The sequence below is a fragment of the Ascaphus truei genome, chromosome 9 (assembly GCF_040206685.1).
Source record: "Ascaphus truei isolate aAscTru1 chromosome 9, aAscTru1.hap1, whole genome shotgun sequence".
NCBI classification, from domain to species: domain Eukaryota; kingdom Metazoa; phylum Chordata; class Amphibia; order Anura; family Ascaphidae; genus Ascaphus; species Ascaphus truei.
The window spans coordinates 43,946,296-43,973,517 of NC_134491.1; the positions used below are offsets into that span (position 1 = coordinate 43,946,296).

General features: G+C 48.3%; 2 protein-coding genes across 7 annotated transcripts in view; one reads left to right on the forward strand and one right to left on the reverse strand.

Annotated features, from left to right (window-relative positions):
• Window positions 1–575, reverse strand: part of TDP1 (tyrosyl-DNA phosphodiesterase 1) — a 67,057-nt gene extending 66,482 nt beyond the window's left edge. Inside the window, exon 1 of one of the 2 annotated variants that reach the window (XM_075614567.1) lies at window positions 427–575. In XM_075614567.1, the coding sequence (XP_075470682.1) occupies window positions 427–434 (8 nt within the window). In that variant the 5' untranslated portion in view covers window positions 435–575. The remainder of the gene's footprint in view (window positions 1–426) is intronic. The other variant, XM_075614569.1, reaches the window with a different exon arrangement.
• The window catches only part of EFCAB11 (EF-hand calcium binding domain 11), a 44,227-nt gene continuing 17,521 nt past the window's right edge, over window positions 517–27,222 (forward strand). The window contains exons 1-7 of one of the 5 annotated variants that reach the window (XR_012803892.1): window positions 1,175–1,582; window positions 11,132–11,227; window positions 13,298–13,340; window positions 15,608–15,709; window positions 16,899–16,989; window positions 17,531–17,605; window positions 18,540–18,784. Coding sequence is in view for 3 of the 5 variants with exons in the window: in XM_075614571.1 (XP_075470686.1) it covers window positions 1,334–1,582; window positions 11,132–11,227; window positions 13,298–13,340; window positions 15,608–15,709; window positions 16,899–16,989; window positions 18,540–18,555 (597 nt within the window). In the remaining 2 variants the exon portion in view is untranslated. Of the gene's footprint in view, window positions 617–1,173; window positions 1,583–11,131; window positions 11,228–13,297; window positions 13,341–15,607; window positions 15,710–16,898; window positions 16,990–17,530; window positions 17,606–18,539; window positions 18,785–27,222 lie in introns of those variants that run through there. The other 4 variants (XM_075614572.1, XM_075614571.1, XR_012803891.1 and 1 more) reach the window with 4 other exon arrangements.

A 27,222-nucleotide genomic window follows, 5' to 3' on the forward strand; every position in this document is an offset into this window, starting at 1 on the left:
TCAGACATCATCCCCCCCTTCTTCCTTCCCTCAGACATCATCCCCCCCTTCTTCCTTCCCTCCGACACCCTTGTGCCCTCTCTCACTCCCCCACCATATCTCTAGTGGGTTTCTTTTTTTCTCTAATTGCCCTTGTCTATTCCCTGTAATATTGGGAGTGTGAAAATACAGTAATCATGAACTTGTCATTCCATTGAGTGCCGGCAGTGAGGAGTGAGCGCCGGCGGCAGAGTGAGGAGTGAGCGCCGGCGGCAGAGTGAGGAGTGGAGGCAGAGTGAGGAGTGAGCGCCGGCCCCTGGGAGAAGGTACAATGAGTACAGCTGCTAACAGACCAGACCCCCAGGGGGAAGCCGCACGGATATTCCGCTGCCTCTCTCACTGCGGCCCGGCTTTCTCCCCCCTCCGCCAGCATCTGACGCATATTACCTCTGCATCCTGCGCGGGGCTGCACGTGCGCGGCTCTGGTGACGTCACTGGGCCGGCGCAGGCAAAATACGTCCCAGCCTCCAAACCCCACGCACCCAGAGCAAGGGGCGAGGAGTGACGTCAGACAGTGACACTGAAAGGGAGGGGCTGAGACTGACTGACAATGAGATCAAGTGTCACTCACCGCCCAGTGAGTGTGACCGCCCAATGACAGCTCAGATACATGTATATGGGCTGTCCCTGGGTATATAGTATATACACATGTATATGGGCTGCCCCTGGGTATATAGTATATACACATGTATATGGGCTGCCCCTGGGTATATAGTATATACACATGTATATGGGCTGCCCCTGGGTATATAGTATATACACATGTATATGGGCTGCCCCTGGGTATATAGTATATACACATGTATATGGGCTGCCCCTGGGTATATAGTATATACACATGTATATGGGCTGCCCCTGGGTATATAGTATATACACATGTATATGGGCTGTCCCTGGGTATATAGTATATACACATGTATATGGGCTGCCCCTGGGTATATAGTATATACACATGTATATGGGCTGCCCCTGGGTATATAGTATATACACATGTATATGGGCTGCCCCATGGTATATAGTATATACACATGTATATGGGCTGCCCCTGGGTATATAGTATATACACATGTATATGGGCTGCCCCATGGTATATAGTATATACACATGTATATGGGCTGCCCCTGTGTATATAGTATATACACATGTATATGGGCTGCCCCTGGGTATATAGTATATACACATGTATATGGGCTGCCCCATGGTATATAGTATATACATATGTATATGGGCTGTCCCTGGGTATATAGTATATACACATGTATATGGGCTGCCCCTGTGTATATAGTATATACACATGTATGTCTCTAGTTATTATCCTGTTGCCTTATTAGTAGCCAAGTTGACTTCACTGACCAGTGACCAATCAGGAGGCTGGTTCTGGTTGTGCGGAAGTGTCCCAGGTTGCTATGGCAGCGAGTTGCGGCCTCCCATGGATGTGAGAACTGGATCCTGTGTCCGCACGGCCGGTATGTTCGCTGCCGGAGGCCGCTCCCTCCGGGCGGAGCGGGAACTCACCGTCTCGGACCGGAACAAGTTTATCAAAGTGAGTGATGTCCCACCCTTTCACTGCCAGAGGGGAGCAGTGTCTTGGAGGAGGGGGAGCAGTGTCTTGGAGGAGGGGGAGCAGTGTCTTGGAGGAGGGGGAGCAGTGTCTTGGAGGAGGGGGAGCAGTGTCTTGGAGGAGGGGGAGCGTCTGGGGGAGGGGGGGAGCGTCTGGGGGAGGGGGGGAGCGTCTGGGGGAGGGGGGGTGTCTCCTGGGGGGGGAGAGCAGGGGGAGCACTGTCTGGGGGAGCAGTGTTGGAGTGCAGGTGCGGCAGTGTCTGGGGGCACAGGGGGAGCAGTGTCTGGGGGCGCAGTGTATGGGGTGCAGGGGAATCGGTGTCTGGGGGAGCAGGGGAAACAGTGTCTGGGGGAGCAGGGGCGCAGGGTGTGTAGTGTGGGTGTGTAGTTTAGGGGCGCAGTGTGGGGCACGCAGGGGGAGCAGTGTCTGGGGCACGCAGGGGGAGGATCTGGGTGCAGTGGGCTCAGTGTCGGGCGCAGGGAGACCAGTATCTGGGGGAGCAGGGGGAGGATCTGGGTGCAGTGGGCTCAGTGTCGGGGCGCAGGGGGAGCAGTGTTTTGGGAAACAGTCTGAGGGCAGAGTGTGTAGTGTCTGGGGGCACGCAAGGGGGAGTAGTGTGTGGGAAAAGGAGGAGCATCTGGGTGCAGTGGGCTCAGTGTCGGAGCAGTGTTGGGTCTCAGTGTCAGGCGTGCAGAGGGGCCCAGGGGGAGCAGTGTTTGGGTGCGCTGTGGGAGCAGGATCTGCGCGCAGGGGGAGCAGTGTCGACCACAGGGGAGCAGTGTTGGGGCGTGCAGGGGGGCCCAGGGGGAGCAGTGTTGGGGCGCGCAGGGCCCTGGGGCAGCAGTATTTGGGCGCGCAGGGAGCCCAGGGGGAGGAGTGTTTGGGCACGCAGGGAGCCCAGGGGGAGGAGTGTTTGGGCACGCAGGGATCCCAGGGGGAGGAGTGTTTGGGCGCGCAGGGGGAGGAGTGTTTGGGCGCACAGTGGGTGCAGTAAGGGGGAGCAGTATCTGGGCGCAAGGGGAGCAGTGTCGGACCACAGGTGAGCAGTGTCGGACCACAGGTGAGCAGTGTCGGACCACAGGTGAGCAGTGTTGGGGCGCAAGGGGCTCAGTATCGGGGGAGCAGGGGGGCAATGTCTCTGGGAGCAGGGGGCTCAGTGTCTGGGGGAGCAGTGTCTGGGCACAGGGGGCTCAGTATTGCGGGGAGCAGTGTCAAGGGGACCAGGGGCTCAGTGTCTGGGTGCAGGAGGAGTAGTGTCAGGGGCTCAGTATCTGGACGCAGGATGAGGGACACTTAATATATTACTTGTTTGTTTGTTTTAGCTGGAGGATTTGAAACTTAAATAAGAATATGTATACATTTTAACCCATTTACTACTACCTATAAAGAGTTAATAAGGGTAACTTAGATTGTAAGCTCTTCGGGGCAGTGTCTCCTTTAGACTTATGTTCTCATTTACCTGTTGCACTTATTCCCATTAGTTGTAATGGATTTACCTTCTATTGTAATGTTGTAAAGCGCTGTGTGCACTAGTGGCATTATTTAAATAAAACTATACATACATAATTATAACGTCTATGACAAAGGTGGGCAACCTATTTTTCAATGTAGCCTCTGGTGTAGCGAATCAAGTAAAAATTGAGAAATTAGGTTGCTCAATCGAACAATTTTAAAACAACACACACTGTTCGTTTGTGTCACTCACCTCAGCACCATCTCCTGCTGCTGCGTCACTCAGAAGTGTATGTACAGAGCTCCTAGGCATTGTGGAATCAGGTTGTATTCTTCTTTCATTTGTTATTTTTTGGAGTGAAACTGTGGGGGATTGTGTGTTTTGTAGAGGTTTAAAGGTTGTTTTTGGGGTTTAAAAACCGTTTTTGGTTTTTCACCCAGGGACTGCAGTGTTTTTTCAACCCAGCAAAAGCTGCATTTTGGCTGGCTGGTACTGTAGCTTTCAACCCCTCTCCCCTCCCACACCCCTGGTTGTTTTACTACTATTTTCACTTTTTCTTAAGCCTGATTCCTCTTTTCTCACCTGCAATTAAGAGCTCTGTGTCTTTTCTTTAAAGACTTGTAAATTGTGTGGCTTATTGCAACAGAGAGAGAGTAATAAGGGAAAAGGAGGAAAAATACAGCAGGTTTAAAAGCTGTCTTTTTTCCCCCCTCCCTTTGCAGAGAGGTTAATTGGTTCTTAAAAGGACAGTTCCTCTTTGCACCTTTCTCTCTAAACACTACCTCCTCCCCTGACTAAAAGGCTTATTATTATCATGCCTAAGGGAGGTAGGAGTAGTGTAGCAACGGGGACCACACCTGGATGCCGAACACCAAAAACTGTGGCCCCTAGGAGCAACACTCTTAGTCACAGCCCTAGGCCTGGTCCTTCCAGTGCCCTGGCCACGCCTCCCCCAGCGCACGTTAACAGCGTGGCCCCTGCGGCCCCAGTTCAAACATGGGCGCAGATAACAGCTGCAGGCGTCGACCCCAGCAACAACAATGCTGGGGCCACACCCGGTGTGAGCAGGAAGCTTGGGGTAAGATGCCCAATGTCACCTGGCCTTAACATGGAGATCTATGTAAGGGCTGTGGCAGACGTTGTGGGTCCCTCTGCTGTGGTGGCGGCCAGCAAGATGTATGGGAGGGGCATTTTCTTCCTCCGTATGCTGGCTGCCACCCACACCCTGGTGCAGAAAGGCATCAATGTAGGGGGATCTATATCCCTATAGAACCCATGGAGGGATTAGGCACAAAGGTCATTTTTTCAAATGTGCCCCCCTTCATCCCAGACAGCCTCTTGCGGCCGCACCTGCAAACCCTGGGAGAGATTAAGTCTCCTATGACAAAATTGCCTTTGGGCTGCAGGGATAGGGCGCTGAGGCATGTGCTCTCATTTAGGCGGCAGGTACAACTGCTGCTGCCGGGGAGCACAGAATCTGTGGAGGGTTCCTTTAGGGTGCCCTACGAGGGCATTCAATATACTTTTTTCTATGGCACGGAGGGGGTTAGGTGTTATCTGTGCAAGGAGCTGGGGCACACTCGTAGGAGTTGCCCCAAAAGGAACAGGAATCCCACCTCAGCTCCTGCACCCACCCCTCCCTCTGCCAAGACACCCGGTACCGCTGTGCCTACCACAGCGGGGCCCTCGAGAGCCCAGGTCCCCCCAGGGACCGTAGGAGATGTCGCTGCCCCATCTCGGGCGGTGACGTCTGCACCTCTCCCAAAAGAACAGAGGGAGAAGGTAAAGCCCTCGAGGGCCAGGTCCCCCCTGGGACCGCAGAAGATGTCGCTGCCCCATCTCGGGCGGTGACATCTGCACCTCTCCCTAAAGATCAGAGAGAGAATGTAAAAGCCACCCCACAACAGTCACCCTCTGTTGTCGCTGTCCCCCCCCCCCCCCCAAGAACAGCTTACCCCCATTGTAAGCACCGTACAGGGTGCGGGGGAGCAGGAGGAAGCTCCTGCTGGGGAGGCAGTGGCACCCTCTCCTGGGGAATCAATCCCTAGGAAGAGCAAATTTAAAAATAAAAACAAGAGGGCGTTTGAGGAGGTCGAGAAGGGTGAAACGGATTACGTTCACCCGCGGATGTCTTCAAAAGGGAACGCAACATCGTTTCCGCAAGAAGTGGTTCCATCCGGCCCACTGGTTGAGATTAATCAGTGTGAGCCGGATCCCATAAATGAACAGCCCCCCCCCCCCCTCGAAGATCTGGAGGGAATGCAAGATGAGGTACCCGACGTCTCTGAGGTGGACGGCCAAAGTGCTCAACAGCATGAGACCTTACCCGTAGAGATAGACGTTGGGGAGCCTCCCAACGCCCCTATGGGTTGGAGAGCATCCCCCGGAGACTTGTGTTTCGGTGAATTTACCCCACCGGACACAAAAAAGATACCTGTCTTCGGGGACCCGGGGGTTGACCGGGATCCCCTTCTGGTTGTACCACCTTCGGGTGACGCACATAGGGATAAAAGGCCCCGGTTTGCGTCACCAGAGGAAGGAGATGGGTTAGGGCTGACCCCCGTGGGTGGGGGTTTGGAGGGTATTTTGGTGAGCACTTCCGCTAAACATCTGGGAGTTGTCTGACCTGAACCCTCTTAGTGCGGCGTTTTGGGCCGGCACTTCATTGGGAGTGAATGCTGGGATAGACCCTCCCTTTGAGGTCCTTGCTAGTGAGTGCCCTCCCACGGATGGTGATGGCCCTCCCGCGGATGGTGAGGGCCCTCCCGCGGGTGGTGAGAGCCCTCCCGCGGATGGTGGGGGCCCTCCCGCGTATGGTGAGGGCCCTCCCGCGGTTGGTGAGTGCCCTCCCGCAGGTGATGCGAACACCCGTGGCATGCCATTCATCTGTATGGCGCTTGAGGAAACTAGTAGGGCATTGTGTGCTTCTGTGGCCCCCGAGGATTTTCGGGAGACCACTGCCTCTGCCATGTCGCTACTAGCTGCCCCTGAACATCCTGACTCGGGGATGGAGGTGGAGAGCACAGTGGACCCCCTCGTGGAAACACAGAGGAGGGGATCCAATCTAGGGCTGAGAGAGGCCCCCGCAGAGAAGGACGGGGGTCTTGAATTCTCCAGCCAAGAGGAGCCTGGGGAGTTGGGGCTCAGAGGGGAGTCCTCTGGCACCATGGAGTCGGTGGACTCCTCGATCCCCGTTATCCCTGCCCGGGAGCAAGATAGTTTCCTGGATGATACCCTCTGTAGACACGGACATACGAAGGTGCAGTTGGCCCTTGAGAGGTGGAAGGATGCTTCGGTCATTCTCCACTCTCTCAGAGTATATATCAAGGCTAACCACAAGGCCAAACTTTCCGGGACTATCAAACATGTTCGGATCCTAAAGTTTAACAAAGTGTTGCGAGAGCACGTAAAGGCTTCTCGGGGTATAGTACCCTGAGCGCCTATGGGAAGCAAGACTCTTGATTACCAATGGCTTTGATCATCGGTACGCTAAACGTAAATGGATGTAAGGACGGGTTTCGCAGGTTCCAGGTACTCTCCTTTTTACAAAAGTGAAAGTATTCTGTGAGTTTCCTGCAGGAAACCCATACCACTCCAGAGGCTGAAGCCAGCTGGCATCTGGAGTGGCGAGGCAAGGTCTTTTTCAGCCACCTCACTTCGACATCTTGTGGGGTGGTGACCCTGTTCTCCGAATCCTTTTAACCTGAGCTGCTGTTTGCCAAAACTGTTGTTCCAGGTCGCCTGTTGCATCTCAGGGTCCGGCACGAGGACTACACGTTTAATTTCTTGAACGTGTATGCTCCTGCCACCGGACCCCTGAGAAGGCAGTTCTTCGTCAGATTGTCCGAATACCTGGAGACAGTTGACGCGGACGAACACGTGGTGCTCGGGGGTGATTTTAACTGCACCCACGAGGCTCTGAGGGACCGGAATGGTCCGGAGCCACACCCGAGTTCTGCGTCGGCCTTGCGGGAGGTCATCACCCGCTACTCCTTGGTAGACGTCTGGCGAGAACAACATCCCGGGGTATCCACTGAGTTCACCCATGTTAGAGTGTTTAGAGGTGGACGGATATCCTGGTCCCGGATCGATAGGCTGTACATATCCAGCCACAGCCTGTCGCGAGCTCAGTCCAGTACCATTAGGCTAGCGCCGTTTTCGGACCACAATTGTGTGGCCGTGACAGTGGCGCTAATACCAGCAGCGCCCTCGGCCGCCTATTGGCATTTCAACAATACGTTGTTGGAGGACAAGGGGTTTGCGACGTCGGTCCGAGACTTTTGGATGGCCTGGAGAGGTTGCAGGTCAGACTTTGCCACGTTAGAGCAGTGGTGGGACGTGGGCAAGGTTCATCTGCGCCTTGTTTGTCAAGAGCACACTAAAGGTGCCAGCAGGCGGCGCGATGCTGAGATCGAGGCCCTTAGGGAAGAGGTGCTCTATCTCGAGAGGCGGCTCTCTGTGGCAGGAGACCAATTCCTGCAGTGTGCGTACATGGAGAGGAAGTGCGCTCTCCGGGACTTGGCAGATCGGAGAGCTCGGGGGGCGTATGTGCGATCCCGCATCCACTTCCTTCGGGAGGAGGGTCGCGGGTCGCACCTCTTCTACGCGCTGGAGAAAAAGAGGGGAAACCGTAAACATATCACCTGCTTGCTAGCAGAGGACGGTACCCCTCTGACTGACCCGGAGAGCATCCGGGACAGAACCCGGAGGTTTTACGTAGATCTTTTCTCTCCGGGGTCCATCCAGCCGGATGCGTGCAGGGTCTTATGGGAGGGGCTTCCCACGGTCGGCGAGGGTGGAAGAGAGCGGCTTGAGTTACCTTTGACTCTGGCTGAGCTCTCTGAAGCCCTTAGTCTCATGTCCCACGGAAAAGCGCCGGGGCTAGACGGGCTGACTGTGGAGTTCTTCCGTTTTTTTTGGGAGATGCTGGGACCTGATTTCACCGAGGTCCTGGCCGAAGCCCTGGAGACTGGTGAGATGCCCCTTTCATGTCGGCGGGCAATACTGTCTCTGCTGCCGAAGAAGGGGGATCTCCGCCAGATCTCTAACTGCCGACCCGTTTCACTGCTCAGCACGGATTATAAGATCGTAGCCAAAGCGCTCTCGCCGAGGCTCAAGTCCGTGCTGGCAGAGGTGATTCACCCCGACCAGTCCTATACTGTCCCGGGCTGGAGCATTCATGACAACATTTTTGTGGTCCGGGACCTGCTACACCACACGCAGAGGACTGGTCTGTCACTCGCCCTCCTGTCCCTAGATCAGGAGAAGGCGTTTGACAGGGTGGATCACCGTTACCTCATGCAGACCCTGCGGGAGTTTGGCTTTGGCCCACAATTTGTGGGCTTTCTCCGGATGCTGTACGCCTCTGCAGAGTGTCTGGTAAAAATTAATTGGTCCCTGACGGCACCTTTTGTGTTTGGTCGGGGAGTACGTCATGGGTGTCCCCTGTCTGGGCAACTATACGCGCTGGCCATCGAGCCCTTCCTCTGCCTACTGAGGAGGCTCACCGGGCTGGTGCTGCGGGAGCCCAGCATGCGGGTAGTCCTGTCGGCTTATGCCGATGATGTGCTCCTCGTGGCCCAGGACTTAGATGATCTGGAGCGGGCACAAGCGTGCCAAGAGGTCTACACCGCGGCCTCTTCTGCTCGGATCAACTGGTCCAAGTGCTCCGGCATTTTGGTGGGTCCCTTAGAGGTGGACTCTTTGCCCCCCGCGTTTCGTAATATCTCGTGGGGGAGTGATACTCTCAAATATCTGGGAGTCTACCTGTCTGCTGCGGAGGACCCGGCCCCAGAAAACTTCAGTGAGCTTGAAGAACGAGTCATTGCTCGTCTGGGGTCATGGGTGTATCTGTCGAGAATGCTTTCCCTTAGGGGAAGAACCCTGGTGATCAACCAGCTGGTGGCCAGTCAGCTTTGGCACCGGCTGATAGCCATGGGTCCGCCCCCAGAATTTATCAACAAGATCCAGAGGAGATTGATGGATTTTCTCTGGATGGGGAAGCATTGGGTCTCTGTGGGGGTTGCGTGCCTTCCTTTGGAGGAGGGTGGACAGGGAGTGGTGTGTGTCCGCTCCCAGTTACACACTTTCCGCCTCCAATACCTGCAGAGATACCTATTCACGGATCCGTCTCCGCAGTGGTGTCAGCTGGCGACCAGTTTCTTTCGCCAGCTGCGCAGTATGAGGTATGACCGGCAACTGTTTATCATCAGGCCCGAGGGTTTAGGAAGAAACCTCTCGGAGCTGCCGGCATACTACCGGGACTTATTAAAGGCCTGGAAACTGGTCTCCGCGACCAGGAAGGAACAGGCGGTGGGGGTTGATTTCCTCGCCGAGCCCCTCCTGTATAATCCGGCAGTGGGGGCTCGGATGTTGGATTCACCCTCTATTTGCCGCCGGCTAATCCTGGCGCAAGTGACCAGAGTCGGGGATCTCCTGGACTATGAGCGGCGAGACTGGGTAAGCGCAGAGGTGCTTGTGCCCCGTATGGGTATGCTTACTGCCCGTGTCCCTCGTCGTTTGATCCGGGAGATTAAAGATGCAAGCCACCCCGACTCACGCACCTTCATCGAGGGGGTTTTGCAGACCGGAGAGCATTGTCAACCTATCAACTTCAGCTCTCCGGATCTTTGCGTGGAACCCAAACCACGGCAACCCCCTCGGGCTCCTATCTCCCCCAACCTCAGCAGGTTGGGGGACATGTCCCCGGCATGTTTCCGCGGCATGCCGAGGAAAGTCCTGTATTCTCTGGTGCTCCATATAGTGCACTACCTCGCCCTTGTCACCCGCCCAGATACCATCTGGAGGTGGGTATTACTTGGGAACGAGGGCGAGAGACCCCGGTGGAGAGAGCTCTATTCAGCTTTGGTTCCCCGTCCCGTCGGGGATTTGAGTTGGAGGGTCCTCCACGGTGCACTGAGCACAGGAGAGTACTTGGCACACTTCACGGACTCCCCCGCCGCCTGTCCCTTCTGTGGCGAGCGGGAGTCCGTATTCCCCATTTATCTGAGCTGCGCCAGACTGCAGCCCCTCTTATCCACCTTGAGGAGCCTTCTCCTGCAGTTCTGGTTAAACTTCTCTCCTCATCTTTTTATTTTTGGGTGCCCAGTGTCCCGAGACAATAAGCCTAGGGATCTCCTAGTCAACCTGCTCCTGGCAGTGGCTAAGGTAGCCATTTACAAGACCAGGAAGCAGTGTTTGGAGAGGGGGGTCCCAACGAACATCATGGCAGTGTTCCGGGCGCTGGTGCACTCCCGTATTCGGGCAGAGTTCATGTACGCCGAGTCCGCTGGGACGGTTTCGGAGTTTGCCTCCCAGTGGGCGTTAGGCGGGGTGCTCTGCTCGGTATTCCCACATCATGGTTTCTTTTGAGTTGACCCTTCTTTTTTAAGTGCATTTTTTACAGTGCACTTGTTGGTTCCCTTTATATATTTGTTTGACTGGTTTTTCTTTGTTTGACTGGTTTTTCTTTGTTCTACTTGGCAACAAGTAGAATTGCTGTTTAACTGAATTGGCCGGCTTCGCCGGCCAATCAGTATTAAACCAGATCAAAATAGGCTGCTGCTGCTTCATTCACCTCAGCACCATCACCTGCTGCTGCTGCTTCCTTCACCTCAGCACTATCACCCGCTGCTGCGTCACTCGCCTCAGCGCTATCACCCGCTGCTGCGTCACTCGCCCCAGCGCTATCACCCGCTGCTGCGTCACTCGCCTCAGCGCTGTCACCCGCTGCTGCGTCACTCGCCTCAGCGCTGTCACCCGCTGCTGCTTCCCTCCTAAAAGAAAGTCAGTTAAAATGTCACAATGTACAAAACATCCAAATGTGATTAAAAGTGACTTCTCACAATGTCATTTATTTGGCTACGTATGGGAAGCATAATTGCCATTTATAAAATATGCAGAAGTGGCTGGTCTGTGAAGTGGGACAATTAATTCACGTGTGTTGTCATCACATGTTAAAATCACTTTGATTCTTAGCTCTTGGGAATCTGTGGATGTATGTTCTATGAATGGGGCACACCACTGCTAGAGCCATTTAATAAGTATGAAAAGTAATCTCTCTCACTTTCAATGTGTAGGTATTTGAATCATGCGATGAAGGCAGCAAGGGTTATCTCAGCAGAGAAGATATGAAAGTGGCTGTAGTTATGCTCTTTGGTTATAAACCTTCTAAGGTAATTTGTTTCCATGTTTTTTATTGTTGTATTTTATGTAACAAGAACAGGTTTTTTTAAATGATTTAAAACAAGGCTGCAATATATTACATTCTGTAACCATAACACGTTTCACCTTAAATGGGATCAAAATCTTATATATTTTACCATTTTCAGTACGCAGTAGAAAAGAAACAATTCAGTGAAACATAAATTATTTGTTGACTTTAACCACAAGATGTCAGTATTGAGTTTCTATAATTTATTGGTGTATATAGATCGGAAGCAGGGAGACCTGTAAGGCTAAAGAGGATCGGTAAATTTAGTAACCCTGTTTTTGGATGAAGTGGCTTAGAAATAAATAAACCGATTTTGACAGTTTGCTTCTTCTAGCGACATCGGAAAAATCACTTTATTGCTCCGTGGCTGAAGTACCAAACATTATTCCCTACTATACAGAGCTTCATACACTGGCAGGTTAAAGTCAATCCTTATTATTCAAACATCCCAAACTAATATTAAGGACTTTAGGCACAAACTTACTACATGGAGCTATTCCATAAGACCCTTTCCAGTGCCAGAGAACACTCTACATCCCGTTGATGTGATTAGGCCGGACCTATAAATACTGTATCTTTATTCTTTAAGTCTGTATTTTCTCTTTACTATGTAGGCACAGAAAGGGAAACCAAATAACTTTAACCATTTATTTTCAAATGAATATAGTAGAAGTTAGGTTTATATCAATATTATGTATCTTTCTATAGACTTTAATGAGGAGTTGAACTACTTGCTGATTGTATTAAAATATATTACAGGCATACCCCGCATTAACGTACGCAATGGGACCGGAGCATGTATGTAAAGCGAAAATGTACTTAAAGTGAAGCACTACCCTTTTCCCACTTATCGATGCATGTACTGTACTGCAATCGTCGTATACGTGCATAAATGATGTAAATAACTCATTTGAAACAATCTCTATAGTCTCCCCGCTTGCGCACAGCTTCGGTACAGGTAGGGAGCCGGTATTGCTGTTCAGGACGTGCTGACGGGCGCATGCGCGAGCTGCCGTTTGCCTATTGAGCGATATGTACTTACTCGCGAGTGTACTTAAAGTGAGTGTATATAGTATGAGGAGTAAACCTCGTAGCGTCCGATGCTCCACAAAGTGCACAGGACTATAGGTGGATTTGAAACTGAACAACCTTTGTAAAATATAGCTAGAACTTGAAATGGCAATCCCCCTGCAGATAGGGTATAATTGGATAAAACTGGATAGGATAAACCGGAAGGGACATAAACAGACTTCAAACCAGGGTGGGAGGCTATGTGCAGGGAGTAGATAGAGGCAGGACGAGGAGTAACCTAGGCTACCACCCTCCTGTACTCACGGATCACCAGAGCCTGCTGCCATACCCCACCCGGTGTCTTCACTGTCCGCTCCCTTGGCCCGCCGGTCCCGGATCCGTGACGGTGCTGTCCGTGCGCTCGTGCGCTGCCGTGTGACGTCACTACCGGATACAGGTAACTCCTTCCGGGACGGCTCCGAAGTGTTTCTTGTGCGCCAGCGTCCTCTTGTGGCTCCACCGGGCAGCCGCAAACCAATGTATAAGGAAGCGGTCTCCGTTCTTCAATGCAGGGGAAATTGCCTGCGTGCTCCAGCCGTGATAGTAGCAATAGAGTAAAGGATGAATGAAAGGCGGTCACTGCAAACAGGAATCAGCCATCGAGTAGAAAAATAAAAATAAGCTTTAATGAAACATGTTGCTGTACATCACAGAATAGTCCTCTGACGCATTTCGTTCCGTTGTGGAACTTTATCAAAGACTCTTTGATAAAGTTCCACAACGGAACGAAATGCGTCAGAGGACTATTCTGTGATGTACAGCAACATGTTTCATTAAAGCTTATTTTTATTTTTCTACTCGATGGCTGATTCCTGTTTGCAGTGACCGCCTTTCATTCATCCTTTACTCTATTACTTAAAGTGAGTGTCCTTAAACCGGGGTATGCCTGTACATTGTTATAGTAATTATGCAGAGAGCTGGTGCAAATATATATATATATATATCATTTTTTATTTTTTAGGTTGAAGTGGAATCCATGATATCAGCACAGCCCAACACTGCAGGTAATTTAAAAATGTTCCCAGTGATTACTGGTTGTCCGTGATGTAAATAGTACCGTTACTCTAAATAGTACCGTTACTCTAAATAGTACCGTTACTCTAAATAGTACCGTTACTCTTACTAGCCACAAACCTTAAATATCTACTTTTTTTCTCTTTAGAAGGAGATCTATTTTCATTTGTCTACCTGTGTCTTTTCTGGCAACTTTATTAGTGTAAACTATAAGAAAATACAGTCTAATGAGCAATGCCCCATTGCTTTAAAGCTGCAGTTCATGCAATATCCTGCATGTGTGGTTTTTTTTTAATAAATCAGTTCTGTAGTAACAAAAAATACTTTTAGCATTTTCTGTTTTAAAAACAACAACTTTGAAAGACCAATTTTCTTGTATTCTATTTTAACAAGCATGCTTGTTCCTATAGCAACGATTTACATTCCCCATATTTAAAGATGTCGCCAAACTTTGCCGATCAATAGACGGAGAACGAATTGACCGGCAGCTGTGCAGTTCTTTAGGTAATTAGAGATTGCCCACATGAAACTATTAATGTAAAAAAATTAATTAAAAAAAAAAAAAAAGACTGAACTGCAGCTTTAAAGGATTGTGCTCTCTTGGCATCTCTTGGACACATTTATTATTATTATTATTATTATTATTATTATAATAATAATAAAATGTTTTAATGCATTGAGAGCTGCCTGTCATTTTCAAGTGTGTCCTTGGCACAGAGTTATGTGGACTACACATGGTTACGCACATATCATTACCTTGTGTCGCTGATAATCAACCTGTGCTCACAAAACTCTTTTGAAAATAAAAATAAAAAAAATACGTTCCTGGTGTTCGAAACCACATCCCAGAATATACCCCATATTAACTCCCAAGTATGTCTTGTGCTTATCTCATGAGCCATAGGGAAATGAAAGGACCCAGTCTCCCAGGGGGTTGCAGATGTTATTGTAGTTTAGCGTTAATTCTGCAAACGGTCAGTGGCACGGCCGGAGAAGCTTCAGGTGAGGACATCACAATACTAGCCGAGTAATTATAACCCCTAAAGAGAGGCACACTGGACATCCCTACTGTCAGAGGATTTTCCTCACTGATAAGTAGCTCCCAGGAACGGTTAAACATTGTCTCAAACGTAAAAAATAACTAGAAAATCAAGTATATCTGATTGTTATGTACAGGAGGGGCGCAGAGATTGATATTTTTGTGTTGGTACAGAGAGACTCTTATGTCCTAATGAATTTAATTTCCACATTTGTGATTTGTTGTTGAAACGCAGGAGATTAAATGAATGCCCCGCTGGGTGTTTCATATCCAATTGTTTATCAGGAACATCTTGGCGTTTGGTACACTCCAAGTTTAACCAGGTTTACCCTAATCTGCTTGCAAGTTTTATGTCAGGTGTTTGTTCTTCCCCAGTTCTAAATGTCGAAATAATGTGACTGTATATACAGGTATACTCTAGGGCAGGGGTGCGCAAACCTTTCCCCCTGTGCCCCCCTGCCTGCTTACGCCCCCGCCTTACCTTGTCTTCGGCGTCAAATGATGCGCAGGGTGCAACGTGTCACCGAAGACAAGGTAAGTGAAGTTGTAGAGGCCTCACGCGATCCCCTGGCATTGAATTTAAATGCCTTAGGGAAGAGCGCAGGGCCTCTGCAACCCCCCGACCCCACCCCCTGGAAACTTGCGCCCCCCAGTTTGCGCACCCCTCCTCTACGGCAGGGGTGGCCAATGCCAGTCGTCAAGAGCTACCAACAGGTCTTGTTTTCAGGATATCCCTACATCAGCACAGGTGATGCAGTTTTTGACTGAGCCACCTGTGTGGAAACAGGGATATCCCTGACACCTGTCCTGTTGGTGGCCCTTGAGGACTGGAGTTGGCCACCCCTGCAGCTTCAGCCCTGGTGGCTCAGTCTTTGACTGAGCCACTGATTGAGCCACCTGTGCTGGGATATCCTGAAAACCCGGCCTGTTGGTGGCCCTTGAGGACTGGAGTTGGCTACCTCTGCTCCAGTTACTCTTTATAAGATGAGCAGATTGAGGTAATATTGCAGTTGGCTTCTCTCAATGATCCTTTTCTAGAATAATGAACATGTGTAGAAACACACACATCTGTGTCTAGTGTGTGTTCACCCTTAGGCCGTCAGTCCCAGGATTTCTGATGTTTTCTAGCTTATAAGGTACTGGACATTTTGCTCGTACCATATAATCCTTGAAGTGCTGTCTCGCAGTTCATATGTGATGTATTTTCTTTTTTCGCAGGTGTGTCACTTGACGGGTTTTTGAAAATGATGAGTACAAAGAAAGCGGCTCAGTTAAGCTTTGGGGACCAGAGACAGATCTTCTCCGTGTTTGATGCTCACTGTGAGTGTTTCCTCTTTCATATTCTGAAAACCGTTCAACAAACAGCAACATTTCCGTTTCACAATCCGCTGAGACGGTATCTCCAAAACATATTGTAACTATATCATATTCTGTCTGTCACAAATAGTACGTAACCTCTCCCATGTGACAGCCGATATATAGGAGGTCCATGTGACAGCCGGTATATAGGTGGTCCATGTGACATATGGTATATAGGTGGTCCACGTGGCAGCCAGTATGTAGGTGGTCCACGTGACAGCCAGTATGTAGGTGGTCCACGTGGCAGTCGGTATATAGGTTTTCCACGTGGCAGTCGGTATATAGGTTTTCCACGTGGCAGTCGGTATATAGGTTTTCCACGTGGCAGCGGGTATATAGGTGGTCCATGTGGCAGCCGGTATATAGGCTGTCCACATGACAGCCGGTATATATTTGTTCCACGTGGCAGCCGGTATATAGGTGGTCCACGTGGCAGCCGTTATATAGGTGGTCCACGTGACAGCCGGTGTATAGGTGGTCCACGTGACAGCCGGTATATTGGTGGTCCACGTGACAGCCGGTATATAGGTTGTCCATGTGAGCTTGGCTTTCAGCCGAACTACACCAGTGGATCATTCCTGTCTTTACTCTAAGGTCCATCCTACATAGCAGGTAAAAAAATGTGCAATGTGAAAAATAAATATGCTTTTATTTTCAATGGGTCTTGTAAAATTCTTATATTATTCAAAATGACTGCCCTATAGTAACTAAATAATAAAAAAACAAAGGGAAATACTTTAAAAAGAAAAAAAGATGATATATATATATATCTCTCTTAACCCTGGCTGTGCTCAATGCTGTGACCATGCAGCAAGCTTAAGCCTATAGGGAACCATGTTAAAAATGGTTTTTGAGGCAAAAAGTGACACTGTGTGCTCATTTGCATGTCATTTCCCAGAATCCCTTGCTGCAGTGGAAGTGCTGTATGCTGGGTGATAATGGGGAAAGGCGGGGGTTGCAGACCTGCCTAAGACATGCAGATGAGCATACAGTTGTATTTGCATATATATATATATATATATATATATATATATATATATATATATATATATATATAATATATATAATTTTTATTTTATTTTTTCTGATCCCAAAAATCAGTGATTTCATCCTAATGCAAGGTTTTTCTGTCGTGGTGTTTTCCGGGCAGGTCGTGGATTTCTAACCGTGGAAGATTTTAAGCGTGCATTTAAACGTGTGGCCCCACACTTACCTGAGCAAACCGTCCTTGAAGCCTTCAGGTAAGCGACAGCATGAGACCAAGACTGAAAAATACTCGTTCGGTGTAATGGGAGTATCCTAATAAAAACATGGAGAAAGACGGCGACATTGTAATAATGCAGCTGATAAATGTTATAAGAAAAACAAGTGCGTACAGCAGGTGGGTTCACACGGAGGGATAGTCTGCTCAATGGACTTTCACTCTGTGTCTTGCCATTGTTCTTGTCATCGAAACATATATTGTAAAATCATCAGGGATGGGCTTCTGTTCCTGAGACATCCTATGTATTCTAACATGAATGAAACAAACTGACATGCCTTTTTATGAATGCTAGTCAAAATAGCAGAATGGTATCGGCATTTGTTTATGTCTGGAGTCTATAGCTACAGACACAAGTTGAGAAGTCTATAAATAACCATATACGAGTCACTGATCCCAGGCATGCTAATTACTTTTACAGATTAACCCTTTGGCAAATTAGGAATATACTGTAGATATCCACGAGAGGCTTTTGTTTTTTTACCTGCGTTGTAAGATATGGTTCTCTGTAAACATTGCAGTACAACATAAGCAGCTGGTCCTAAAAGGGATGGGAAACTTTGCACCAAATCTTTGAATGTGGAGTTCTACATTCAGTAAGTATAAAATGAAGTGTACGTGGCCTGTCTTCCAACATATAATACACTGGTATCTTGTACCTGGTATTTGTGGCATCTGGGCACTGAAACAGCTGTCCACCGAAAAGCATTATAGCACAAGCTCCCCTCCTTACAGCCGGTCTGCCAGGAGTATCAGAGTGGCATTAAAAATATTAAGAATTTAATTTATTTAATAAAAAAAAATGTTTTATATATAAATATATATTACACAATGCATGGACAGTAAAGGTATTTCCAGTGGAAAATAATACAAACATATGTATATTCCTGGAGTGTCTTCTCATAAAAAGAGAGGAATGGATCACTGGCATCAAAAGGCTTCTTAAAAACAGCATCATTAGAAATAAGTTTAAAAGAACAAATGACAGATTGCAGCAGATTCCCCGCTGGGGTGGGGGGCTCTGCTCTTCCGTCGGGATCTGGATTTTAGCCACTCCAATGGATGGGATACCGAATGTGGCTGCAGTATGTGCTTCCCGCTCCGGCTCCCATTCCTTGTGCAGCATTGCCTACCCACTGCAAACTTCTACCCTGCTGCAGCATACAATCCCATGCAAACAATTACCGTATCTGTAAACAAACACTGGAGAAAGTGACTTGAGCAGTGCCATAAAATTAGTAGAAACATGTCTAATCAGGAAAACCAGTAAAACTGCAGAATACAATAAACACAATCCACTAAACTGGATATTGCATTTTTATTGCGCATTCATTAACATCCTTAGGAGGTGTCCATGTAATGTTTTATGATGCCATTATTGTGTTCTATTATCTGTTCCGAGTCTACCCTAACAGCTCCTGCACCCTGTTAGATAAACAGAAGGTCAGATGGCAGGTGTGCTTCCAATTATTTTACTTCATTGTGCACTAATAATGACCTCATTGTTTTCTTCTCCTCTGCCATAATTAGAACCAGAAGGAAATGATCTGTGGGTACAGTCGAACAGCAGAGATATTGTGCTCTCTATGCAAGTTAGATTTATGAACCTGTACTGCGCAGGAGAATGACTATGAAACATTAATCTTCCCGTTGCTAGTTGCCATGGTAATCTCATACACAGAGCACCGCCGTTTCACCTCTGGTGATTCCTGCTGCAGATTTTTCTTCTCTTTCTTGTGTGTTTCTGTTTCTTAAGCAGCTGCCTTGCAATCTTTCATCATAAAACAATTAATCATTTTGCCCAAGTTTTTGCAACCCGTCTTTGTGCTAATGCATTCATAAATGTCCGCGCTACATTCGGAAGCAGAAAGGAATGGGCTTCACCACAAAATGTTATGACAAAATAAGCTGCGGGAGTAATACCAAGCAGCTTTCAGGGAATAGCAGGACTGGTCAAAGACTTATTCCCTGGTTTTGCATGACTAATGGTGCGCGCTGGCTTCTCACTTTGCATCTGCTGATTATTCTTGAAATGACACTCGTAGTCACTGTGTTGTTATGCATTGCAAACCCAGGACAGACATGACCTTTTTAGTCACATGGGTATGTTGCTAACTATTACAGCCTGGAGTCGCTTACTACTGCGATCTATTAACCATTCAGTGCGGGATGTTTGCTGCAGCAAAACCATTATATCGTCCTCCTGCATGATTTCATAACAGATTTTAGTGCTCCCCTGTATCATGGACCATACTATAGGTATCAGGACCTTCTGCTCAGAGGATGAATCCAGGAGGCTAAAAAAATAGGGTAAGAAACAACCTGGGCGATAAAAGATGTCAAACTTCTTTATCGCTCCAAGGAATTACCCCAAATTTGGGATGTATATATCAGTCTCCCAGCTGCAGAACTGGAGCAATAGGACTGCTCCAGATTTATCAAGGGGAACCATCTCATTCTGATCAGCGGGATGCCTGTCTTTCATAAATCTGGCTCTCCTTTTTGCCCTACTTTTGACACCAGGAGACTTTGCTAAATAACCTTATTTGTGTCCCACTGAGGACATAAAATAAGCCCCAGTGTAAACCGAGAGCAACAAGCTACCGTGTAAAGGTTCATGGTCATTTACAATATGAAGTACGGCATTATATAAGGAGGCTGGACAGCATCAGTACAGATTCCCTTTCATTATATTAACTAGATAAACCGTATTCCCATCATTCATGGGGTTCCACACTGGAGTTATTCAGTGCAATCCGTTCCACCCACAGTGCGGGTATAACATTTATTGCATGATCCTTCATGGCCGCATCACTAAGTAATAACTGATAATCTTATATACTGGTAATACTAACAGCAAATAAAGATCACACGGACGCTGGTTAAGATGGACCCTGTAGGTTAAACTACACTTAATTAAATTAGTGCCTGCTGGGTAAAATTAGACTGCTCATCTGTCAGGAAGGATTAGCGCATTCTTGGGGGCAGAAAATGGATTTGCTTAAAAAAAAAAAAAAAAAAATCAAAGCACAATCGTAGCACAACACACATCCGACTCTGCTTTGCAACAGAAAGCTGCTTAGCATTGCAATATTTCATTATTGAGTGACCCCTGCTATATACTTTAGTAATCCGAGTTCATGTTTATTTAGAATTGTGATAACGATCTTGTAGCTGAAAGCGCTAGGATCCATGTGGGACCTGGTTCTGTTTAGATTAGTTGTAGGTTGCGATTCCATTTAATGCACCAAATGGGATGAGTTCTTAGACCAGGAGTGGCCAACTCCAGTACTCAACCTGGCCTGTTGGTGGCCCTTTTCAGGATATCCCTGCTTCAGCACAGGTGGCTCAGTTTTTGACTGAGACGCTGATGGAACCACCTGTGCTGAAGCAGGGATATCCTTAAAACCTGACCTGTTGGTGGCCCTTGAGGACTGGAGTTGGCCGCCCCTGCTGCAGACAAATTGGCAGTGCAGGGAGCTTTGGAAAACGCGTCTGCCTCTCTAGTCCAGTGCATGATAATGAGGTTAAAACCAAATGAAACACGTGTTGGTTTGACCAGCACTTGTTTATCTTATTATTTGGTATGTACCAGTTTTGTTGTTCATTTATTAGACGCCTCCACAGGAATCATTTTGATGCTTTTCAGAGTCGCTGCCAAACATGTTGCTCCAATCCAAGTGCGAGACAAACACGTCTGCATTCATATGGTGGCACATGAGTGTTTCCTAATGGTAATCCGGTAGTGACCTGGATAACAGAATGGGAATTCGTCTTTATTTTGTAATTATTGTACCAAAGCATACAAAATAAATACACCGTATGCTAGAAAAATAATATTTAAATCACCGAATCATGAATTCGCCCCACCCAGTGCGCTCCAAAGCCGCGTTTTTAATTCCATCACTGCACAAGGCGCAATAAATTCCCACCCACCCCCCCCCCCCAGGAAACAAAATGAACTGTTTATATCCTGAAAAGGTTTAATTTGCTCCGATTTATTATTTTGAAGATATCAGAGGCAGCGAGGCGCCCGTTCCGCACACCATTTTGTGACTTTATGTTGGGAATGCGTGACGCACTATTACTAAGCTACAAAATAACACACCATTGCAAGCACATTCACAAACTCCAGTGTAAGAGCAGGCAGTGGGCCCCGTTCTATGTCAGAATTTCTTTTCTTGGAAAGATTGAAGGTCGTGTGAAAATGTGTGTTCTCCCGTCACATTTCCCAACCCTGAGTGTGTTTGTAATGTTTTGTTCTAGTGGTTATCATTTGCATTACCATGAGATATTTCCATCATGGTCTAATGCATTTCACATCTCCTGGGAAGCTAAGGCAGGCGCTGGGGAGTATCGTGCTTATCAGGAAGCAAAGGGACAGAAAGTCCTTTAACACGTCTGTTTCTAGTATCCTGACGTCACAGACGTGTGTGCTATGATACACAATATACAGGAGCTGCAATACCATGAAGGAATATATGCAGGAAATATTCTAGCCAATAAAGGTATTCTTTATCATCAGGGGTGGGCAAACCCCAGTCCTCAAGGGCCACCAACAGGTCAGGTTTTCAGGATATCCCTGCTTCAGCACAGTTGGCTCAATCAGTGGCTCAGTAAAAGACTGAGCCACTGATTGAGCCAACTGTGCTGGAACTGATTGTGCTGAAGCAGGGTTATCCTAAAAACCTGACCTGTTGGTGGCGCTATTGCTCTGGTTTTGTCTCTGACAGCCCTGACTCGTTTCACTGTTGTCTATATTAAAATGTGTAGTAGATTATTTTATTATTATTATTATTACTCCCCCTTCCACACTTCTGCGGCAGACCAAATCCTTATTGGTTGTGAAAGCTATTCCTTATTTTGTAAAGAATAATGGTGACTCTTATTATATCAGCATAGTACTTTGTGACTACATCTATTTAAATAGACTTGATATGTATCTAGTGTGTTAATGCGTTCTTATTCATTGTCCTTGCATGATTTATTTTTGTAGGTAATACAGCACCTTTCATTATTTGGGATATACTTTAATCAAAGTTACTTACTCTTGAAAATGATGCAAAGTTGCAGATAAAATCCCTGTGTGTTTATCTGCCTGTTATTGTCTCGCAATTACTTTGAGTACATCTTATAGGGAATAGGTATTTATTTGGGTGCTTTTTGTTTATATTTTGATAATGGATCAATCTTGGCACATCGTTCATTTGTTTTATTCACAAGGGTTATACCCAAAATGTCATATAGACTACACGCTCAGGCCATTTTCTATTTATTTTTATTAAGTCCCTATTTGCATGAGCAATATCTCAGTGCATTATCATACTTTATTTGTTTAGCAATAGTATTGTAGCAAAGCATCAGGAATATAAGGCCTTGACCCCGCTGCCTACTACAGCGTCCGCTGTGACGGACGCTGAACGGACGAGAGCCCTCCCCTCAATGGCGCCGGGCCCGCTGCGAGGGGAGGTCGCAGCGCTGGGGCGAGAGTTGCTCCTGCTCTCAATAGAATTGAGAGCAGGACTCGCGTCGAGCGATACGCCACGCCCCCGGCGGTTCAGCCAATGAGGGCGAACCTGCCAGGTGACGTCATGGCTGCGCCCCGTCACTCCCCCGCCACGCCCCCCCCGGTCTCTCTTCCTGCAGTGAGCTGCAGACCGGGGAATCGGCTGCACGCGCCGCCAATCTCGCGGGCGCACGTTGCTGTGGAGAAACCGGGGCCTAAGGCTACGGCCCCGCAGCCTGCGCTGCACGCGCGTCTGCCAGGCTGGCGGCGCATGCAGCCGAGTCCCCCGGTCTACAGCGAGCTACAGGGGGGATGTGACGGGGGCGCGGCCGTGACATCACCCGGCAGGTTCGTCCTCATTGGCTGAACCGCCGGGGGCGTGGCCGAGCGCTCCGTCGCGAGTCTTGATCTCAATACTCTTGAGAGCAGGAGAAACTGTCAGCGCAGCGCAGCGGGCCCGGCCCCATTGTGGGACGGCTCTTGTCCCTGCGGGCGCTGCAGTAGCCAGAGGGGACCTGGCCTAAGGAAGCGGGCTGTTATCTGAAACTAGCCCAGCACGAGCCATGAGGCGAGTATCATTTCATACATTGTTTTTATACTTTATGGCAGAGACGTCCGTTTCACGCGCACATCCTGAGCACTTTCTGGCAGAGACGTCCGTTTCACGCGCACATCCTGAGCACTTTCTGGCAGAGACGTCTGTTTCACGCACACATCCTACGCACTTTCTGGCAGAGACGTCTGTTTCACGCACACATCCTACGCACTTTCTGGCAGAGACGTCTGTTTCACGCACACATCCTGAGCACTTTCTGGCAGAGACGTCCGTTTCACGCGCACATCCTGAGCACTTTCTGGCAGAGACGTCTGTTTCACGCACACATCCTACGCACTTTCTGGCAGAGACGTCTGTTTCACGCACACATCCTACGCACTTTCTGGCAGAGACGTCTGTCTCACGCGCACATCCTGAGCACTTTCTGGCAGAGACGTCCGTTTCACGCGCACATCCTGAGCAGCAAAGAGGGTAGCAGAAGGGTTGTTATCCAATTGGGGGCTCTAAGCAGAAAAATTAAGGTCCATATTCACTAAGCCATGCTACTTCAGATGTCACAGCTCGTGAGAAGTAAATGGGCTGTAAGGTGTGCACTGACTCCCACAAGTGTCTAATAGTGCCACTTTATAAATATGGTTCCAAAGGTCCTGAATCCTAATCCCTTTTCATTGCTATAGAATGCTCAGCATGCCCCCTAACGTGTGTGTGTGTTCCTTTGATAACGTGTGAAGCAATAAAGAGCAACACTTCGTTTTCTCAGCTTTCTGACAAGTCAACAAAATCTGGGTCTATAGGAAAAACACATAGCCATATGGTATGATAAATGGACACTCTGATCCTGCCAGGTGAAATCTCTCTCTCATACTGCGCTGAAGCACGAAGCAGATCTGCACTGTCCTTATCATAGAAAAGTTTCATTACGTTCGAACATTTAATGTTCATTGGAGTTGTTTTAATTCTACATGAAAACAAGGAAAAGGTCATTGCAACTGCGGAATTCACATTAACATCACAGAACAATATGATGAATTGATTATTGCTGTTGCTTTCTCTGCCAATCTGTTTAAGGTATTCTTGAATAAGAGTAATTTTCCCTCATGATTTATAATTGGTCCCTGTGAGTGAAGTCAATTACTTAATGTGAAGCTTGCTTCTAAAGGCTACAGCGTGCAGCATTCTTACTTATACGAGATATGGGTCTTCTTTTATTCAGTAACACAGAAACAAACAAAATGAACACTGTAATTAATCTGACTTGCAGAACACTCAAAACAATGAACTGCAAAATAAAGATAGCTGCCACCAGCTTCCCAGAGGAACTGCCTGGAGCTCACACATGCACTGAATGGAAACACTCTCTTCTTAGAGAACTGTTTGATGAGTCCTGCTTCATTCACTGTGTTCCCAGATATTTTCTAAAAGGGCGTACAGTAGAATGAACAGTGGCGTGCTGCTGCCGCTGTTAATCATTGCGCGGGTATGGTATTTTCTCCTCGTCATGGTATTGATTGAGATGTGTTTTGTACGTATGTATGCCTTTATTTATATATAGCGCCATTAATGTACATAGCATACAAATAACACATCAAGTGCTTCAGACATAAAAGTTACATTTCGGAAGAGGAGTCCCTGCTCCAAAGAGCTTACAATCTAATTGGTAGGTAGGAAGAATGTACAGAGACAGTAGGAGGGCGTTCTGGTAAGTGCGTCTGCAGGGGGGCCAAGCTTTATGTATCATGTATAGTATTAGCCATGGAGCTGCTCATAGGCTTCTTTAAGCAAGTGTGTCTTAAGGTGGATAGAGAGGTTGCTAGTCGGGTACTGAGGGGAAGGGCATTCCAGAGGTGTGGGGCAGTGGGTGAGAAAGGTTTAAGGCGGGAGAGGGCTTTAGATACTAAGGTGGTAGAGAGAAAACATCCTTGAGCAGAACGTGAAGCAGAGTCTGGATGGTGCATAGCAAAAAATTAGTGCTGAGATGTAAGGAGGGGCAGAAGAGTGTAAAGCTTTAAAAGTAAGGAGGAGAATTGAGTGTGAGATGCGGGATTTGATCGGAAGCCAGGAGAGGGATTTCATGAGGGGAGACGCTGAGACAGAATTAGGAAAGAGTAGAGTGATTCTGGCAGCAGCGTTAAGGATAGATTGTAGGGGAGACAGGTGAGAGGCAGGAAAGCCGGACAGCAGGAGGTTACAGTAGTCGAGACTGGAGAGAATGAGGGCCTGAGTCAGAGTTTTAGCAGTCGAGCAACAGAGGAAAGGGCGTATCTTTGTAATATTGCGGATGAAAAAGCGACAGGTTTTAGATACATTTTGGATATGAGGGAAAATGTGAGGGAGGAGACAAGTGTGACCCCTAGGCAGCGTGCTTGGGCTACTGGGTGAATGATAGTACTTCCAACAGTAATGTGGAAATCTTTTATTGTAATGCAGATACCATGTGTATACATGGGCGTCCGCAGGAGGGGGCAAGGGGGGGCGCTTGCCCCCCCCCCTGGATCTCTCGCAGCCCCGAGATCCCGCAGGGCAAGCAGGGTGTCCGGCCTACTGCCTGTGGGCCTGCTCCCCTTCCCAACGTGGGACGGAGGGTGGGGACGGTGGGGACCCAACCCAGCCAACCCAGCATCCACCGCGCGCGTGCGCTAACCCAGGTTTCCCCGCACGTGCCTCCCGTCCCAGGCAGCAGCCGCAGGGGATGCTGGAGCCGCCTGCCAGTCTGACGTGTCCCCACCCAGCCCACCTCCGCGCGCCAACCCAGCAGCTACTGCGGGAGATGCTGCAGCCGCCCGCAAATCTCACCCCCCCCTAGCCACCCACCTCCAGGCGCCAACCCAGCAGCAGCCGCGGGGGATGCTGCAGCCGCCCGCTAGTCTTACGCCCCCCCCCCTCCCTCCCAGCCGCACCCCCCCCTCCCTCCCAGCCGCAAAAGCACTCGGGAATGAGGTGGCTCTCATTGGTAGCACTACCAATGAGTTAAAATTATGCCCCCCCCAAAAAAAAATTCTGCGGACGCCAATGTGTGTATATCTGCTTTCTGATAAAAGTATTCATCAGGATTGTGAATTAGTTGCTAATTCAGTTCCATTTCTTTGGAGGAGCAGCCCTGCTTTGTGCAGAGTGGTTATTTTACACAGATAGGAAGCAGGGGCTCTCTCTGGAGTTGAAGTTGTGTCCAGGGACCCCTTGCTTCCAAAGATACGGTGGAAAGAGCCGCCGGTACAGTCCCCTCCAGGGGAAACCAAATTACACGTTTAATGCGCCATCGTCATGGGAATGCAGCGTCGAGCTGGGGCTTTAAACCGCCATGCAATATGGGCAGCACATTCTGCGGCAAGTGTCTTGGGAAGCAGAGCACCCCGGAGCGGAAATAACCGCGGTTTAGCTCCGGAGTCTCCCTACTTTCCACTTTTATTTATTAAAAAGGGATCAAGGTGGGACCGCTCCTTTAAAGCAACAATAACTATATAATGAAGAGAATGTTTGGATACAAAACTGGAATATTGTATAAAACAGCCATTTTCAATAAAATTTGAATTAAAAAAAAAAACATACAGGCTTTTAACATTAATTACTAATCTAGTAGAAAGTGACACATTCACTGACTGTGTACGTGCATTTCCAATTGGTAAATTAATTAATCAATATACATCTGCAAACTTGCATATATACATCACAATAGTTAATTTAGCAGAAGTGTTAAAGAAAAGTGATGGTTTCCAGCCATGAGATTGGTATCTGGAAGTTGGCATCTTCGTTTATGAACTCTCCATCACAAACCAGTCGCCTTAATAATGATTAATAACAGAGTTTGAAATACTTGGTATGGCTAAGGGTGATCCATAAAGGTGATTATAATTTGGTGGAGTATCACCAGTAACCGTGATGTAGAATTGGAAGGTACTCCTATCTTTGCACAACTGCTTCTACATCAGGGGTGGGAAACTCCAGTCCTCAAGGGCCACTAACGGGTCAGGTTTTCAGGATATCCTTAAGTCGAAGATTGACACACCTGTGCTGAAGCAGAGACTGGTTGAGCCACCTTTGCTACAGCAGGGATATCATGAAAACCTGACCGTGGCCTTTGAGGACTGGCGTTGCCCACTCCTGTTCTACATCATCTGTATACTTAAACTCTAACCTGTGCCTGACTGTGACGA